The sequence below is a fragment of the Prunus avium genome, chromosome 3 (genome assembly GCF_965620075.1).
Source record: "Prunus avium chromosome 3, drPruAviu1.hap1.1, whole genome shotgun sequence".
Lineage (NCBI taxonomy): Eukaryota > Viridiplantae > Streptophyta > Magnoliopsida > Rosales > Rosaceae > Prunus > Prunus avium.
Window position 1 is genome coordinate 7,828,826 of NC_142286.1, and position 15,990 is coordinate 7,844,815.

General features: G+C 35.3%; 2 protein-coding genes across 3 annotated transcripts; both read left to right on the forward strand.

The window, feature by feature from the left end:
- The first annotated feature begins 120 nt into the window (after nt 1–120).
- Nucleotides 121–3,506, forward strand: LOC110767446 (uncharacterized). Of its 2 annotated transcripts, none has more exons than XM_021970989.2 (5): nt 121–504; nt 892–1,024; nt 1,896–2,116; nt 2,360–2,533; nt 3,142–3,506. In XM_021970989.2, exons 1-5 carry the CDS (start codon nt 337–339, stop codon nt 3,226–3,228), a joined length of 783 nt encoding a protein of 260 aa, XP_021826681.1. In that variant the 5' UTR covers nt 121–336; the 3' UTR covers nt 3,229–3,506. The 2 variants fall into 2 exon arrangements, with proteins under 2 accessions (XP_021826681.1, XP_021826682.1); XM_021970990.2 differs by having other exon boundaries at nt 1,923–2,116.
- Nucleotides 3,507–6,937: 3,431 nt separating this feature from the next.
- On the forward strand, nt 6,938–15,502 carry LOC110767445 (Molecular chaperone Hsp40/DnaJ family protein). Its single transcript, XM_021970988.2, has 11 exons — nt 6,938–7,420; nt 7,968–8,036; nt 9,098–9,190; nt 10,177–10,295; nt 11,143–11,338; nt 11,967–12,142; nt 12,956–13,085; nt 13,513–13,673; nt 14,239–14,330; nt 14,546–14,642; nt 14,988–15,502. Exons 1-11 carry the CDS (start codon nt 7,097–7,099, stop codon nt 15,031–15,033), a joined length of 1,503 nt encoding a protein of 500 aa, XP_021826680.2. The 5' UTR covers nt 6,938–7,096; the 3' UTR covers nt 15,034–15,502.
- Nucleotides 15,503–15,990: the final 488 nt, after the last annotated feature.

Here is a 15,990-nt window from a genome sequence, read left to right on the forward strand (position 1 = left end):
GTTAACAAATTCCGAAGATTCAAAACTAAAAAGTCCACCAACGCGCGCATAGAGCGCGTGCTATATCATCTCCTCGACCGTCTCTTTCCCCCACCACTCAACTATATATAAATAACAAATGCTCCCTGGCAATTAGAAGGCCGAACCAAACAAAACAAAGCACCAAACACGAAACCTAACCCCAAAGGCAAAACCCATAACTTTTTCCCCTTTCTCACCAAATCCCTACAATCCCCTCAAAACCCTAACCCTAATTTATCTTTAAAATCATCCGATTTGAATCGGTGGTGTGGTTGATTCGTTCGGAATTGAGAGCCGAGAGAGATAGAGTGAAGGATGTCTGCGGCAGTGTGTGGAAGCAAGAGGTCCTTTTTCGAAGAGCTTCCTCCATCGCCACCTCTCTCAAAGAGGCTTCGCTGTTCTTCTTCTACATCTCCCATTCGCTTCTCTGCTCCTTATCTTCTCGATCAGCTTCGCTCGCTCTTCCCTCAGATGGACCCCCAGGTATTAATGGATATGGTCTTCTTGTTACTATATGTTATTTTTGGTTTTGGATTCCTATTGCCTGTTTGATTTCTGAGAAAAAAAGGTATTTTGGAATTTGGGAAATTTGTAACTTGTTTCTATTTAATACATATGATAGCGTAGATTTCTCACATCGTTTACTTTGGTACAAAAAGATTTGTTTTCTAGTTCCGTGGTAATGCGGGGACGATTTACTGCCATGGGTCTAGTGGACCATTCAGTTCATGTAAAGGCTGATTTTTCATAACAAGGCCGAACAACAATGTAGAATTAACCTTTTCAAATCTAAGTTTGATTTAATAAATTTTTGTAATTTCTTGGATGTATTCAGGAAACCAATAATTGATTTGCTTTGAAAATCTTTAGGTTCTTGAGAGAGCATTGGAAGAATGTGGCAATGATATAGATGCTGCCGTCAAGATGCTGCATGAGCTTCGCATAGGATCTGCAGAAGAAAATTCTGCCTCTGCTGCAGAACAAGATGATTCGGTAGCTCAAGGTATGATGTATTCCATACTTCTTCTGCTATACTCAGTTTCGTTCTTTAGTAATCTCTGTAATAGCTTTTTATTTTTATTTTCACTTACCATTATTACTGGTGGCTTAATTTATACGTGTTAGTTTGGATAGAACTTGACTGATGATGTATGAGGCTTGCCATTATCCATGGTTACTTTTGTTTCAGGGATGGTAAAAGTTCTGTCATGTTTTGAAAAATAAGAAAGTTCGTTAACATGTTATCAGTAAGATTCTATTATTTGTAAAAAGTGTTTTATGCATACAACTCTATGTCTTGCAGATACAGATTGTCTTGTTTGTGTGTTTATGCGTTTTGAGTGGCATTACTAGTTATGATGAGCGCTAAACTGTGCTAATCTGTTCACTTCTGTCATCAAGGTTGTAATGAACTGGTTCTTGTTTGTATTTTGAAAGATGGAATATTATTATGCAAACCTGCAAACCACTGAAATCAGCACCTTTTCACGCTGTTTATGTTTTTTTTTCAGCTAGTTTTTCCAGTATTTGGGTAATGAACAATATTCAGTTTTAAAGAACAAAGCTTTGGTTCCCATAAGGGAGGAAAAGTTCTGAAATTTTTGCTACATTATAATATATGTTTTATGTTTCGGATTGCTGTAATTTTTAGCTCACAAACAATATAGAAAAAGAAAAGGAAAAGGCCACAGGAATATTTGTTCTATTCTGTTATTTCAACTTGTTCCCGAGAACAGTTGATCGTTGTTACCTGAATCCTATCATTTCAAGTAAATAATTCCATTAATAATATGAACATTCTTCCATCAAGCTGCATTTAATTGGTTTTTTTTTTCCACGGGTAAGAATTTGAATTTTGCTTGTTTATTTACCAGGTATATTGACTAATGATGAATCTGCAGCTGCTTCTGAGAATCCATCAGTTCCTAGCAACCTGCCTGTAGATGGTGCCGAATGGGTTGAACTGTTTGTCAGGGAAATGATGAGTGCCAATAGTGTGGATGATGCTAGGGCCCGTGCTGCAAAAGTGCTAGAGGTTTTAGAAAAATCCATCAGTGCACGTGCTGGTGCTGAGGCAACCCAAAGTTTTCAAAAGGTGAGTAAATTGTTTCTGATTCTGTTATGTGTTGGCCTTATCTTTGATAATTGGTCAACCTGATGTTTGTTCTTTTGTTCCATACCTTTAGTATATGGATAACAGGTCCGATAGGTTTGAAGTAAAAAAAATTTAAATTGACCCATCTTTGTAGATGGGATGCTAAGCCAGGGATGGTACAATTTATCTTTTTATTTTATTTATTTTTATAATGATTTGTGTTTATGATTTTATAATAATCAGGAAAATATGCTGCTGAAACAACAAATTGAAGGACTGATAAGGGAGAATACCATTCTTAAACGAGCTGTTTCTATCCAGCATGAACGTCAGAAAGAGTATGAGGAGCGGAACCAAGAATTCCAGAATCTGAAGCAGTTGGTGTCTCAATATCAGGAACAGTTGAGAACACTTGAGGTCAGAATCATAATTGTCTGGCTACTCAAATAATTGTTATTTTTTTGTCAGGAACAAGATAATGAACGATTTGTGTGGCACTTTAGTATCAGGATGAATATAAATGCTTCTAAAGATAATATGATTGAATACAGAATGTTTTGAAGGGACATAGAATAATTTAAAATTTCTGAAGATGCGTAATTTTTTTTTATAGGGTTTGATTTGATCAGTAGAAACTGTTGCTGGATATCTAATGTGATTGATTGAGTAATTAATTCCTGAAGCTGGGATGGAGGGAGTTAGTGGCTGTGTTTCTGTTAGGATTCCCTTAATGTCTTTCAAATGATATAGTAAAAGATCTGAAACCATATTTAGTACTGGAATGTGATGCGAACCTATTATTGAAATGGAGGAAATATGAGAAAGTTGTGCAATTTGTTTATTGTGTCCAATGGATTCTCTTGCATATGTTCAGAGAACCTATTGGTCTATGATCCATATTAACTATACTATGCAATCTTGCAAGAGAACAGTACCTCTGCATCTAGTTTACTATGCAAAGAAAGTGCATTTAACTTTGTTTTTCCTGCTCACTAATCTTGAGAAATTTGTGTGGTTTGTGACAGGTTAACAACTATGCCTTGACAATGCATCTGAAGCAGGCTCAGCAAAGCAACTCCATCCCTGGACGTTTTCATCCTGATGTCTTTTAATGAAAGTGACCAAATTTAGCATTTTGATGATATAGAGTCGGCAATACATGCTCTGTCGTGAGCCCGTTTAAGATTGTGTCTGTTGAAGTATGCGCATTTGTAGATTGAGGCTGCTTTATGTCTTTGATATTCCCAGTCCAGGTCTGTGGCGATCTGTCAATCAATTGTGGAATCGCTGAACTATTCGGTTTATATTGGTGAATTTGTATTTTACATCTATGTAGTTTGTAAAAGATGGAATTTAACATAAAGGTGAGAACATGATTGTTGGTGGTGCATATAGTTGAGCTGCATTCCTTCTACCGTAATGCCCGTATTGACTTCAGAATGTGGTTTGCACTGTTTATCTGAGACACTCAGGCAGACACTTGCTAAAATTCCATGCAGTCTCTGGCTCGGTTCCGCTACCCTCCTTCCCTTTAGCTGGCTAAATGTGTTCATGATGTTTGGATTTTTATTCCCATATATCTTAGTAATATGCATGACTCTATTCCCCTGTAGATTCTCTATCAATTGTTTGTACAAACCTAGTTTTGAGAATCCGGTCCGGTGGGCTTAATATATGCCCACTTGTATTGTTGTTTTTACTGCCAGTTTTCCTTTTCTTGCTGTTGAACTATTATTTTTTGTCCTCGAGTTTTAACGAGCTTTGGTTTATTCCATTAGCTTTCAATTGTTTAAATTAGTTTTTCCTATTGAAATATGAGGCATTTTCTTTTCTTGGGCGATATGTGGTTTATCTATTACATTTTTGCTTGGGTATTTTGCCGAATTGCCCCTTGAACTTGTACTTAATTATCAATTTACCCGACCTTGTTTTTTAGAAAATAAAGGACTTGAACTAAATTTTATTCTCAATTTTTCTCTTGCTGTTTAAATTCTCAATATTTCATTTAAATTTTTATTAAATCATTATTAAAAAAAAAAATTAAAATACTTTTAAGAAAAGAAAACTCCCTCCTCACAGCCGTCACCTTTCTTCCCCACCATCGCCATCACGCCTCTCCCCACCATCACAGCACCTAATCGATCTCCGACCCAACCCCAGACCCAAGACCACCCCCTTCCCCACTGCCGCCTCCCTTCTCAGCAGCCCACCCTCCCACATCAACTACACACTCTCTTCCCTCTACAAATTTACTCTACACACCCAATCACCATATAGCCAGCCCCTCATCTCACCGACCCAGAACAACTCCTCCCCATCTCCCAGCTCAGCTACTCCAATGCCACTCCAATCCTCGATAGAAATCACAACAGCCAATGACCACCCCCTTCCTCACCCACAACTCACCCCCACATAGAAAAAACAAAATAGAAAATCGTATCCCTACCCTCAAACCCAAACCAATTCGCACCCCGTTCCCTCTGATTTTTTGTCCCCCATAGCCCTCAAGGTCCAGACCCCTTTACCTCACAAGTTCATCACCCCTTCACCAAAATCTCAACCCCAAGTCGCACAATCCATTAATGGATTCAAGATCTGAATATATGGGGTTGTTTGAAGGGTGGGGCTGATGGATCTGGTTGGGGCCAGTACGAGAGAGAGAGAGATGAAATGACCAATGACCAATGACCAATTTGCCCTCATATTTAACGGCAAATTGGATGAAATGTTGATAATTGACGGTAGCAGTGTGTTTAGATGAGGGAAATAAACTTGAGATTTTGACAAAAGTCAGAATTTCTAAATTGACATGAACTAATTCTCGTGTTTGGATAAAAAAACATAGAAATTTAGAAATTCCACGTGGGAAAAAATATGGAATTTGAAGATCATAAATCCCAACTTTAAATTCTATCTAAAAGTCGTCATTTCTAAAATCCCAAGAGAGATTAAGTTTTTAAAAAAGATAAAGGTTAAATTCCGTGTTTTAAATCCATCATCCAAACAAGAAACTTTAAAAATTCTAGAACATTAATTTCCGTCATTTATGAAATCCTTTGTACTTTTAAATTTCCTCATCCAAACGCACTGTAGGGGAACATTGAGAATAAAAATTAATTCGAGTCCTTAATTTTCTATATAAAAAAAAGGTCAGGGGTAAATTGATAGTTAGGTACAAATTCAGAGGGCAATTCGACAAATTACCCTTATTGCTTTTACTGTGTACAACTACAACATTATACTTGAAATCTTCTTGTACACTTCTCAAAGATACAATAAAACATAAGTTTCTATAAAATCGAATGTACAATATGGTTCTCGTAGACCTCATATATTATATGTATTTTCACATATTGCTAAGTAAAAAGATTATACATTAAATTTTTAAATAAACAATAATAAAAAACTATATAATGATCAAATTTGTCACTGCTTGTTCAATAACGTACATATATAATTGACTCGTATTTTTCTTCTCCAAAAAAAAACCTATTATACTTCAATATTTGTCATGTAATTGTTTTTTTTTTTAGGGGAATGGAAACTTACAAGTGACAAAATTAGGCAAACATTTTTCTAGGGTTTCACAGTCAAATATGATGAATATTTATATTGTGATTACTAAAAAGTTTATGAAGTAAGGGAGATTCTTTAATAAGTATTTAAGTTGAGGATTACTTACATACTTCTAGTCTCGACCGTTGGATTGTATCTAAGAGACTATAAACACATTTAATGAATGCAATCCAATAGTCAAGATTAGAAGTATATAATCAATCCTTAACATAAAATCCTTATTGGAGAATCTCTCAAGAAGTAAAAGAGTATTGAGCTCAGTCATAAATTGATAAATTGTCCAAATCAAATTGCATAATGGTGGTTAGTTCGATTTAATGTATTCGGACCAGACTGTATCCACCCCTAAATTAAATTCTTAACCTTTTTTCCACTAGGGTAGGAGATTAGGAATATAAAAAAGTTGATATAGATCCAAATTCCTATTGAGAAGTTGAGTTTAATCCTCAGATTTGGTGACTTTGATCCAAGTCTTTTGACTTTTGTGTCACATAGAATTACATTCATTTTTAAATATTTTTTTGATGTAATCTTTTTATTATTTTATTTTTAAAATCATTTTTTGTTCCAATGTTGCCCCTTATGACTTGAATCGGGTAATAATCATTTATGTCATATTGCCTATTGCCTATTGCATAGGTATATATATGTTGTTTCATATTTTCGACAATGTGTAATAGTATTTTATGTACCTTTTTATTTTATTTTATAGGTAACATACAATTTTATTTTGTCTATTTTTGTATCTGACTTATATTTAGTCTTCTAATTTATTTTCCTAACTTATAAGTAACATTATTTATCACTAAGTATGTTCGTTGCTAGTAATAACACTATTTACCTATATGTTAGGTACATAATTTAATGTGGGTGCTTGTCTGATCGACTGGTATAATATGTGGATCTTTATTTTATCCATATATTAGGAAAATCATCAAGAAAAAAATTCAAAATTTAAATTTTGGAATTCAATTACAAGGAAATAATGCATTAAATTTAGATTTTCAATGTATTTTCCTTATTTACCTCAAAGGGTAAAATCGACACAACAAAAAAAGTAATAAATGTCAAAGGACCTACATCTAAAACAAAAACCGCAAAGACTAAACCCAATGACAGCTAATCGTTTTGGACCTAGATCTAAGAAGCCCTTAGGAATATACTATTTTTCCAGAAAAAAAAAAATGTGACGTGGGGCAAAAAGAGTGGCACAATTTAATTTAATTTAAAACGTGATGCATGAATGGAAGTCCGCACCACACATATCCCCTCTTTGTATTCCAAGCTCTGCCATCTCACCAACACCAATCTTCTTTGTATCAGTAGTTTCTTTTTCTCAGGCTCAGCCATGGACAATTTAGCCTACTCAATCACTTCATCTCACGATTGATTCTCCGAGCTTCAATGTCGGCCGCGGCTCTTTCTCTCCTCCCCTCCTCCTCTCCCCACCTTCTCTTCCCACCGTCTTCTTCTTCTTCTTCTTCTTCCTCTTCTTCCTCTTCGTTTGTATTGGGCGGGACCCACTTAAGGACCCACAAGAGCTTCGTTTCTCTTCATTCTTGGTCGCCGTCTTCTTCTTCTTCTACCACTTCGTCATGGAAATTCAACACGAAACGCCGCGTTGGGATTGTTTTTGCTGCTTCTGGGGATTACTATGCCACTCTTGGGGTTCCCAAATCTGCCTCTAGCAAGGAAATCAAAACCGCTTATCGAAGGCTTGCTCGCCAGGTACTTATTTTCACCCCCTTTTGGAAAAGAAAATTAATCCGGAAATTGTGAGTACCTGAAGTTCCAATTGTCGGTTATCATGTGATTATGGATAATTTTCTCAGCAACCAAACAACTGGTAACTTGCAATGTCAATAAAATTTAATAGATTAAATGACAGCAAAATACATCCTTTGACATCCACTTTGACTCAGCGAGTCATGTGTCCCGTACCACTTGAATTCTTTTGGTATAGTAAGAATTTTTAAGTAAGTTTACAAAAGATTTGGCTTGCTTTTAGGCACGTTGTATCTTTAAAATTCAGCGGTATGATTTTCTGTTAAGAGGAGGGACTTGCAGCGGAAATTCGGATCCCATTGTAGTTGATCTTGTGCTTTTGACTGTCCAAAGTTAGCATTATTCTTCCATTATGTGATACAATAGAGAAGCATAGGATATTTGCTTCTCCTTTGATGCTAGCTTTTCAAAGTAGTAATTAGCACCATAACCATTCATCTTATAAGTTTGAATGTAATCCTGACCTTCTATGTATTATTATGCTCTCAAGTACCACCCTGATGTAAACAAGCAACCAGGAGCAACTGAAAAGTTTAAAGAGATAAGTGCTGCATATGAGGTATGAACATCTTTTTCTTTTTCTCTTCTTTCCTAAAGACATGCTTGTTGCATATCTATAGAAAGTGATGACCTTTGTAATATACGATAGGTTTTATTGTTAATGCATTTTAATCGAAATATTTGAAAATGCAGTTGGTGCATTCTAGTGGCTATACTTGTGGTACTTGTTGTTCAATTAGCTTTTACTGGCATACATTGGTTAAATGCACAAAAAACATATTTACATGATAAAAAAAATATCAACATTCAATCCGATCCTTCTACGTATCATATATGGATTGTTATCATGTAGGAGGTTTTGCCTTAAAATCTTGTATTTCCTGGTATTTCACCTTTTCCTCCTTATTTTGACTTTAGTTAAATGCACAAAAAAATATTTACAGGATAAAAAAAATATCAACATTCAGTCCGATCCTTTTACGTATCATATATGGATTGTTATCATGTAGGAGGTTTTGCCTTAAAATCTTGTATTTCCTGGTATTTCACCTTTTCCTCCTTATTTTGACTTTAGCATTAAAACCTCATTTTAAATTTATTGCCTAATATTTGATTTTGTAAATGTGGTTCACCTTTTTCTTTCCTATATTGTTTCCCTTTTAAATTATAAAGGGGGTACTGTCAACAGAACTGCAAGAGAAGCATATGCTGCATATCTCTAAGTTAGACTCTGAATCAGTGAGCAACATCCACCTAAACTTGTGCCTACAGTGCCGACAATAGCTCAACTCATCTTAGTTATTCTTATTTGTATTAGTGCATATGCTCATCATCTTTACAAGCATGACCTCCATCTCTATGAATGACACAGTGAGGATAAAAACCAACAATCAACTTCCCACTTTCACTAATAATGCAGTCAGATTGTATTTCTGGATTTTCCTTCATTAACAGGATTCTAATTTTGAAACATGCATAAACTCTCTTAGTTTGCAATCAGTGAATATTGGGTTATATGCTCTTTTTGCTTATTCTCCCATGAAATACATTATCGTGCTCATCTTTTCTTTTTCACATTTATAATATTGTCTGTTGAATTCTGAAGTACAACCCTGTCAGGTGCTATCAGATGATAAGAAGCGAGCTTTATATGATCAATATGGTGAAGCTGGCGTTAAGAGCACTGTAGGGGGATCTTCAAGTGCCTATACGGTATTGGGTGTAGTCGCAGATTCTTTTTCCTAATTTCATCTGATAAATAAAAGTGTGGCAGTCACTTGATGCATGTACAAAATCGCATCTACATGTCAATCATATCGTTGCACACCATGCAGCGTCCAGTTTTGGACGTATTCTGATGCAATGTGGCCTCCGTTTGGTCATTCTCCTTTATGTATATAAGGTTATAAGCATGATGGTAAACAACAACAAACATGCGTCTTCACACACACACACATCTTTAGAGATAATAAGAGGCTGCTTTGCCCCAGAGTCATCCAAAAATAGGGAATATTTTTCTCATAAATAACCTTATTTAATTTTTAAGGTATATATGTTACTTCCTCTGCAACATTCTTTACGTAGCAGTATTATTTGAAAAGGTATATGCTACAGTCTCTGCAATTTTCCCTACATAGAGGAATTATTTGGGAAACATACCAATCATTTAGAGTACTTATGTTAGTTTTAGTTAATTTCTGGTTTGTTTCTGGTTAGTTTTAGTTAGTTTTAGTTTTATATTTGCATTGATTCTTGGTTGATATTCTTTCTGAGTTCATATGTCCACTAGTTTCCCTCGATTGAATGGCCCGTAGAATGTATGTATTTTATTAGCATATGCTGATCACCTGAAATGCATGCCTAGTTTCCCTTTCACCTGCAGTCCATGGGAGAGAATTGCTTCCCATTTCCTTTATGCAATATCAATTTATTTCTTCGAAAAGTATTAAAATCAGAAAAACCGCATTTAGCTGTTTCCTCGACCGTTAATCTGAGTTCTTTGCTGAATGTTGAATTTAATTAAATACTATATTCTTCTTATTCTTCAATATGGGTAAAAGATGTTATTTGTTTACATAATTGTTAGGTACCTGAATAAGAAAGTATAGAGCTGTGCAAGGTTTCTCTAATCGTATGCTTAATGATAATGCTGATAGAAAGTTCAAAATTTACACGGTTTTACTCTTATTTTGTTGCAGACTAATCCTTTTGATTTATTTGAGACATTTTTTGGGCCAAGTATGGGTGGATTTGGTGGTATGGATGCTGGTTTTGGAACACGTCGTCGTAGTACTGTTACTAAGGGTGAAGATATACGGTGAGTCATGACTCCTAATGTTGCTGAAAATACATGTGTTTTGATAACCACCAGTTGCTACGTTCAGCAAATATATTCACTTGATACTTAAGAAATTATATGTAAAACAACTGTTTGTACATGTTGCTTAGTTGTGTGGCCTGATTATGTCCATACCAATTTGCCACATAGTAAAGTTAATAAGTTAGTTGTTAATTAGTTGCATTTGAAGTTGGTTCTTAAAGTAGTTATAACATACAATCAACTCAGGATAGATAGGATAGCTTTGTTCTTTACAGAAAACTTTCTTTATGATGATAAAAATATTATGAAATTCTTATTTTAATTCAATCCATTATATTTCATATTTTCCTCGTCTTTTAGTATAGTATCTTTCCCTTGTTAAAAGTAAGGCTAAATTATTAGGATTACTAATGGATGTCCGATTAGTGATTTTGTTGTCTGAGCCGAGATGTGGCTAAGCAATGATTAAGAAAATAAGTTTGGAATTGGTTGATTGCTTGAGAAGATTATTTTCATGTAAATGTGTGGAAATTTCATTTTCTTGGGTTGTTATGATGGGTCTTGAGTTGCTTTCAGTAATCACAAGCACAGTTGTAACTTGTCCTTTATTAACCTTATTTGATAACTTCCATCATGCCTTATGCCACATTGTTCACATGTATAATCTCTTACTACCACTTCTTACTGTTTGCAACATGTTATATCGCTCCTAGTGATTTGTGGTGATTTGTCTTCATTGTCTTAGACATTATCTTCCTTCTCATATTGTTCAGTTATTGTTGTGATACAAAATGAATATACCATGGACGACTTCTTAGTTGACTCCTGGTCCAAATATGTTCAGTTATGACATCACTTTAGAATTTTCTGAGGCTATATTTGGAGTGGAAAAAGAATTTGAACTTTCCCATCTGGAAATATGTGAAGTTTGCACTGGGACTGGCGGGAAAATAGGTTCCAAAATGAGGATTTGTTCTACTTGTGGTGGGAGGGGTCAAGTTATGAGAACAGAACAGACACCTTTTGGCTTGTTTTCGCAGGTAACTTTGGGCTTCTGGTTTCTATGCCTCTGTTGATATTTTTTTTTCACTTTTTAAACTATGCATCTGCATATCGAATCAAAATCACAAAAAATTCATCTAGTGTGATAAGTGCTTATAGTAAAGTTCTCATGTTTTATCTCTTAGTTTTTTCACTGCTTAGTTGCCTATGGTTTATAATTTGTGCAGTTTTGTAAACATATTGAATTCACATTCACTTCACTGATTGCATTTCTATAGAGTAGCTCGACTGTAAAACTGTCTCTGTGCTAGATAGCACCAATTGGGGATAAGACAAGAAAATATTGGTGGAGGTGTAAATTTTGATGTGATGAATACGTCAATGAGGAATGATATGGTTCATTAAAAAGGTGCTCTCTGCGCATAGGAAGGCCAAATAATGGGATGACATAATGGCCAATTCTTTACCTCGTAAATGGAACTTATTGCTTTAGTGGCATCATTTAGCTTTACATGTTCATGAATGTTATGAATCTATGATACATCTGATATATTCCCCAAGTAGTTACTGCTAAGGGCATATTTTTATGTTTATATTGCATTACTCAATATATCTTCTGTGCAAAAATAGTTACATGATTGTTTGAGTTCTTTCTGTTCATATTAGGTTTCTGTATGTCCAAATTGTGGTGGAGACGGGGAAGTCATTTCTGAATACTGTCGGAAGTGCTCTGGTGAAGGGCGTGTTCGTGTTAAGAAAAATATTAAAGTTAAAGTTCCTCCTGGTGTTAGCACTGGAAGCATTCTGAGGGTTGCTAGAGAGGGAGACGCTGGGCCAAGAGGGTAGGTGGTTTTGTTTTACTTTTTTGATCTCCATTACTTTGTTTATGTGCAAGGTAGATATTGCCAGTGTTTATGAAATAGAAATGCATGAGAGATTTATTTAGGAGCTACATATTCTCATCATTCATGCTTTTCAAGTATTTAAAAATCTCATAATCAATATTTAGAAATGGAGAATTGTTATACAGATTTTCTTTGATTGCAATATAACTGCTTTGTAGGAGCACTATTTATGCTACAAAGTTTGTAGAAGGCTCATCGGTCAAAATCACAAATAGGATTAGAACAGAAAAATCATGTGAAGATTCTCATAAGAAAGAAAAGTTCTATGAAGATGATTGAGACTTTGAAGACTTATTCATCTTGTTTGTATAGTTTATTTCCCTATTTCTTTTCTTGCTCCTGTTGTTCTATTAAAATTTATGTCATATGGACTTTTGCATATGTGTTGTGTCAAATTTGTATCTTGTTTTAAGCCATTCTCTTGTCTGCTTCCTGTCATGTTGGTCTCTGTACTGTAGGGAAAATGTAAGCCGTTGTTTTACCTAGTTCAATGTGTTGAGGATTTCATATTCTTAAGAATTTTATTCTCCAGTATTTCATCATTTCTCGTATTTTTGCGTGCCAGCCCCTCTGACAGAATATTAAATGTTTTTTCTTCCAAGAGGGAGATGTACTTGTTTTGGCTGAAAGATAAGATGTATTCAAAGCATTCACATATTATATATTTGGGCATATAACATCAGTGTTCATATATGTCTCATATTGTGATACATGGTTTAGAATCATTTGTTTATCTTGTTATTCCATCAGGGGCCCTCCTGGGGATCTTTATGTATATCTTGATGTCGAAGAAATGGAAGGAATTCAAAGAGATGGCATAAATCTCTCCTCAACAGTTTCTATCTGCTATCTGGATGCCATATTGGGGGCTGTTGTTAAGGTATAGTTTGTATTTCTATTGAGCTTCCAGTTTAAAGGTATGCTGTTTTTAATGCTTTGGAGTAGTAAAATTGTGAAGTATACATGCTATATGACTTTCAACATTTAGTTTTTCATTAAAGCTACATCTCCATAACGTAATGCTCCTTCAAAACTACTGTCAGTATGACATGTGGAAGTGGCTATTATGTATCTACACTTATGACTTGAGACCTAATAATTCCAGATTTTCCAATATGTCCTTTTGTCATTTCCTTCTCAGCTTTTAGAAGCTGGAATTCTATTTAATTTCTTTCAACCAACATCTTGAGTTCAGAGATTTAAAGGGTTTCCCTTAGTCTGGAATCCGCTTTTTTTTCCCTCTCTTTTTGCCCCCCTATTGCTCACCAGTACTTTTTGCATGATCAATTGATTTGAATTTCTGGCAGGTAAATACAGTCGAAGGGATTGCGACACTACAAATCCCACCAGGTACCCAACCTGGCGACATTCTTGTCCTGGCTAAAAAAGGAGTACCAAAGCTAAACAAACCATCAATACGTGGTGACCACATATTTACGATTAAAGTAACAATACCAAATCGTATCAGGTATACAGGTGTCTCTTTTTCTCGTTGTTTTCATTGTAACTGGTTAGCTGTAGCTGATAGTGTCACAGATTCATCTCTCCCCAGATATACGCACTGTTACAGATATAAACTATTCTAAGTGTTTAGTGTATGCTTTGTGGCAATATTAACTCTTCTAGCAGTAGAACTTCGTTATGAAATAAAAAGCACATGAACATGATTAAAGGATAAAATTTAAAAGAAACAGAAATATGGTAGTAGCTTCTGAGTAAAAGGACTAAATTTTTTCAAACAAACGATAAGAGAAAAGGGAGATGAACACTGTTGAGAGGAAGAGTGTCAGCTACCATCATACCTAGTCATGCTGTGGAAGCACATTCATGCAGACAAAAATGAGTCGTGTTTGGATGGGAGATAGAGACTGAGAGACTCAGGGTGGCATTTTTGTTTGCTCAATGAAAAAAGCCTCACAAGTAATGCACATCAAAGAGATCCTTAAGTTTCTATTTTCTTGTAAAGTTGTAACCTCTAAACAATGAACATTTTCATTGAAATTTTAACCATCGGATTGTTCGTTCCTTTTTAGTGCCAATGAGCGGGAACTGCTTGAAGAGCTTGCTTTACTGAATAATACTACCACCAGACGTTCACGCACTCGCCCTAAAATGCAGCCAGCTAGTAAGTAATCACTTATCATCTGAGGATGTGTTCTCTGTCTGTGAATGTTGCAATCGGTGGATGTGATCAAGTCCTTTCGTAAACCTTTTTCGAACTCTGAACTGGGGTGAATTTAATGTAATTAATCATCAGATTTGCATGACAGAACACCTTATACTGTTTCGGGTTCAGTGTACAGATTTATCTGACTTGAATTTGTTCCTTTGCTTCTGTAGCAAATAATATAGAACCTGAGGTGGGAACAGTTGAGGAGAAAACAGATGAAGGAGAAGATCAAAATGACCCATGGAAGAAGTTAAAAGACTTTGCTGGGTAATAATCTCTCTCTCTCATTTCTTCCAACTACCGAGTATTAATACTACTTATTATGGTCATTAACTACTGAGTGAAAATTTAAAATCTATTTCCAGACAAGGCTAAAAAGATATATAGAAAATTTGGTTGCTACCAAATTTCCTTGTGCTATTCTGTTTTAAACCTGGCATATCCAAACATGTATAGTCTGCAATTGATCCCAAGCTCTCGAGATGATATATATTCTGTTTTCATGTGTAGAGTATTCTGTTCTTCAGATGCATTACTTTTATCTTCTCTTCATTAATTATTGTACTCATCATGTGCAATGCAATTGACCAAACAAGTATTTGGAATACGCAGGTCTGTGGCAAACGGTGCTCTAAAATGGCTGAGAGACAACCTCTAGTCTGGTGTGTTTATGAGGTCCACTCCAAACTTAGTCACCGTTGACCAAAATTTGGCTCTAGATTTTTCCTCTTTCTTCCAGAAAGGGTACTGGATGGGCGGTGCCGTCAAACATTTCTGACGCCTTACCAAACTTGCCAGCAAGTGAAGACATTGAATGTGCGGTAGCGGAGGTTTTATTTGGTCTACTTGTAATTTAACATTTGTGAGATGCTACAGAATCACCTGGTAGATGCATTTACTGATTTATATCATTGAAGCAGCTGGTTAGAGGGGCACATGAATATTTGATTTTTTAGTTAATGTACCTCATTTTCAGAGCAGTTTATTGAATTTCTTGTGATAGTTATTTGTTGTTGGAGTATTACAATTAGTTGGTGAGGCTTTTTGTAAGCGTACCATTGGGCTCTTTCTGAGAAAAGTACAGATGACTTCAAATCAATTATTATCACGATTTTGTTTTCATTAAATTGTATGAAGAGGAATGCTTTCCAGTCTCCATTAGGAAAGTTTAATCTTTTTGTTACAACTTGAATTCTCCTTTTTCCCCTCTATAATGAAATTGAATACCATAAAGGAAAATGCTAGGGAGAGCACATTTATACTTGATGGAAGTTGAGCTGTACACGTGTCAAAGAAGTTCTTAACCATATGGGTGAATTTTAAGGTATGCAAAGTAAAATTCACCAAAATGGTTAATAGCAGAGAATCAAAGTAGTTCTTAACCACTTGTTGATTTCAGCCCTTTATTTATTTATTTGAATAAGAGGCTGTTCAGAGGATGCTTCGACCAAGCAAACAAGAAAAGAATAAGGGAACAAGGTAGGGGAAAGAAAAAGTAAGGAACTAAAAGAAAATAAAACAAACAAGTTAGGGAAGGGATAAATTCTGTTCTTGTTGATTGGCAAGTGTGTGTTTGTTGTTGTCGCGGTGCCTGAATTGCCTTACAAGCATTCTT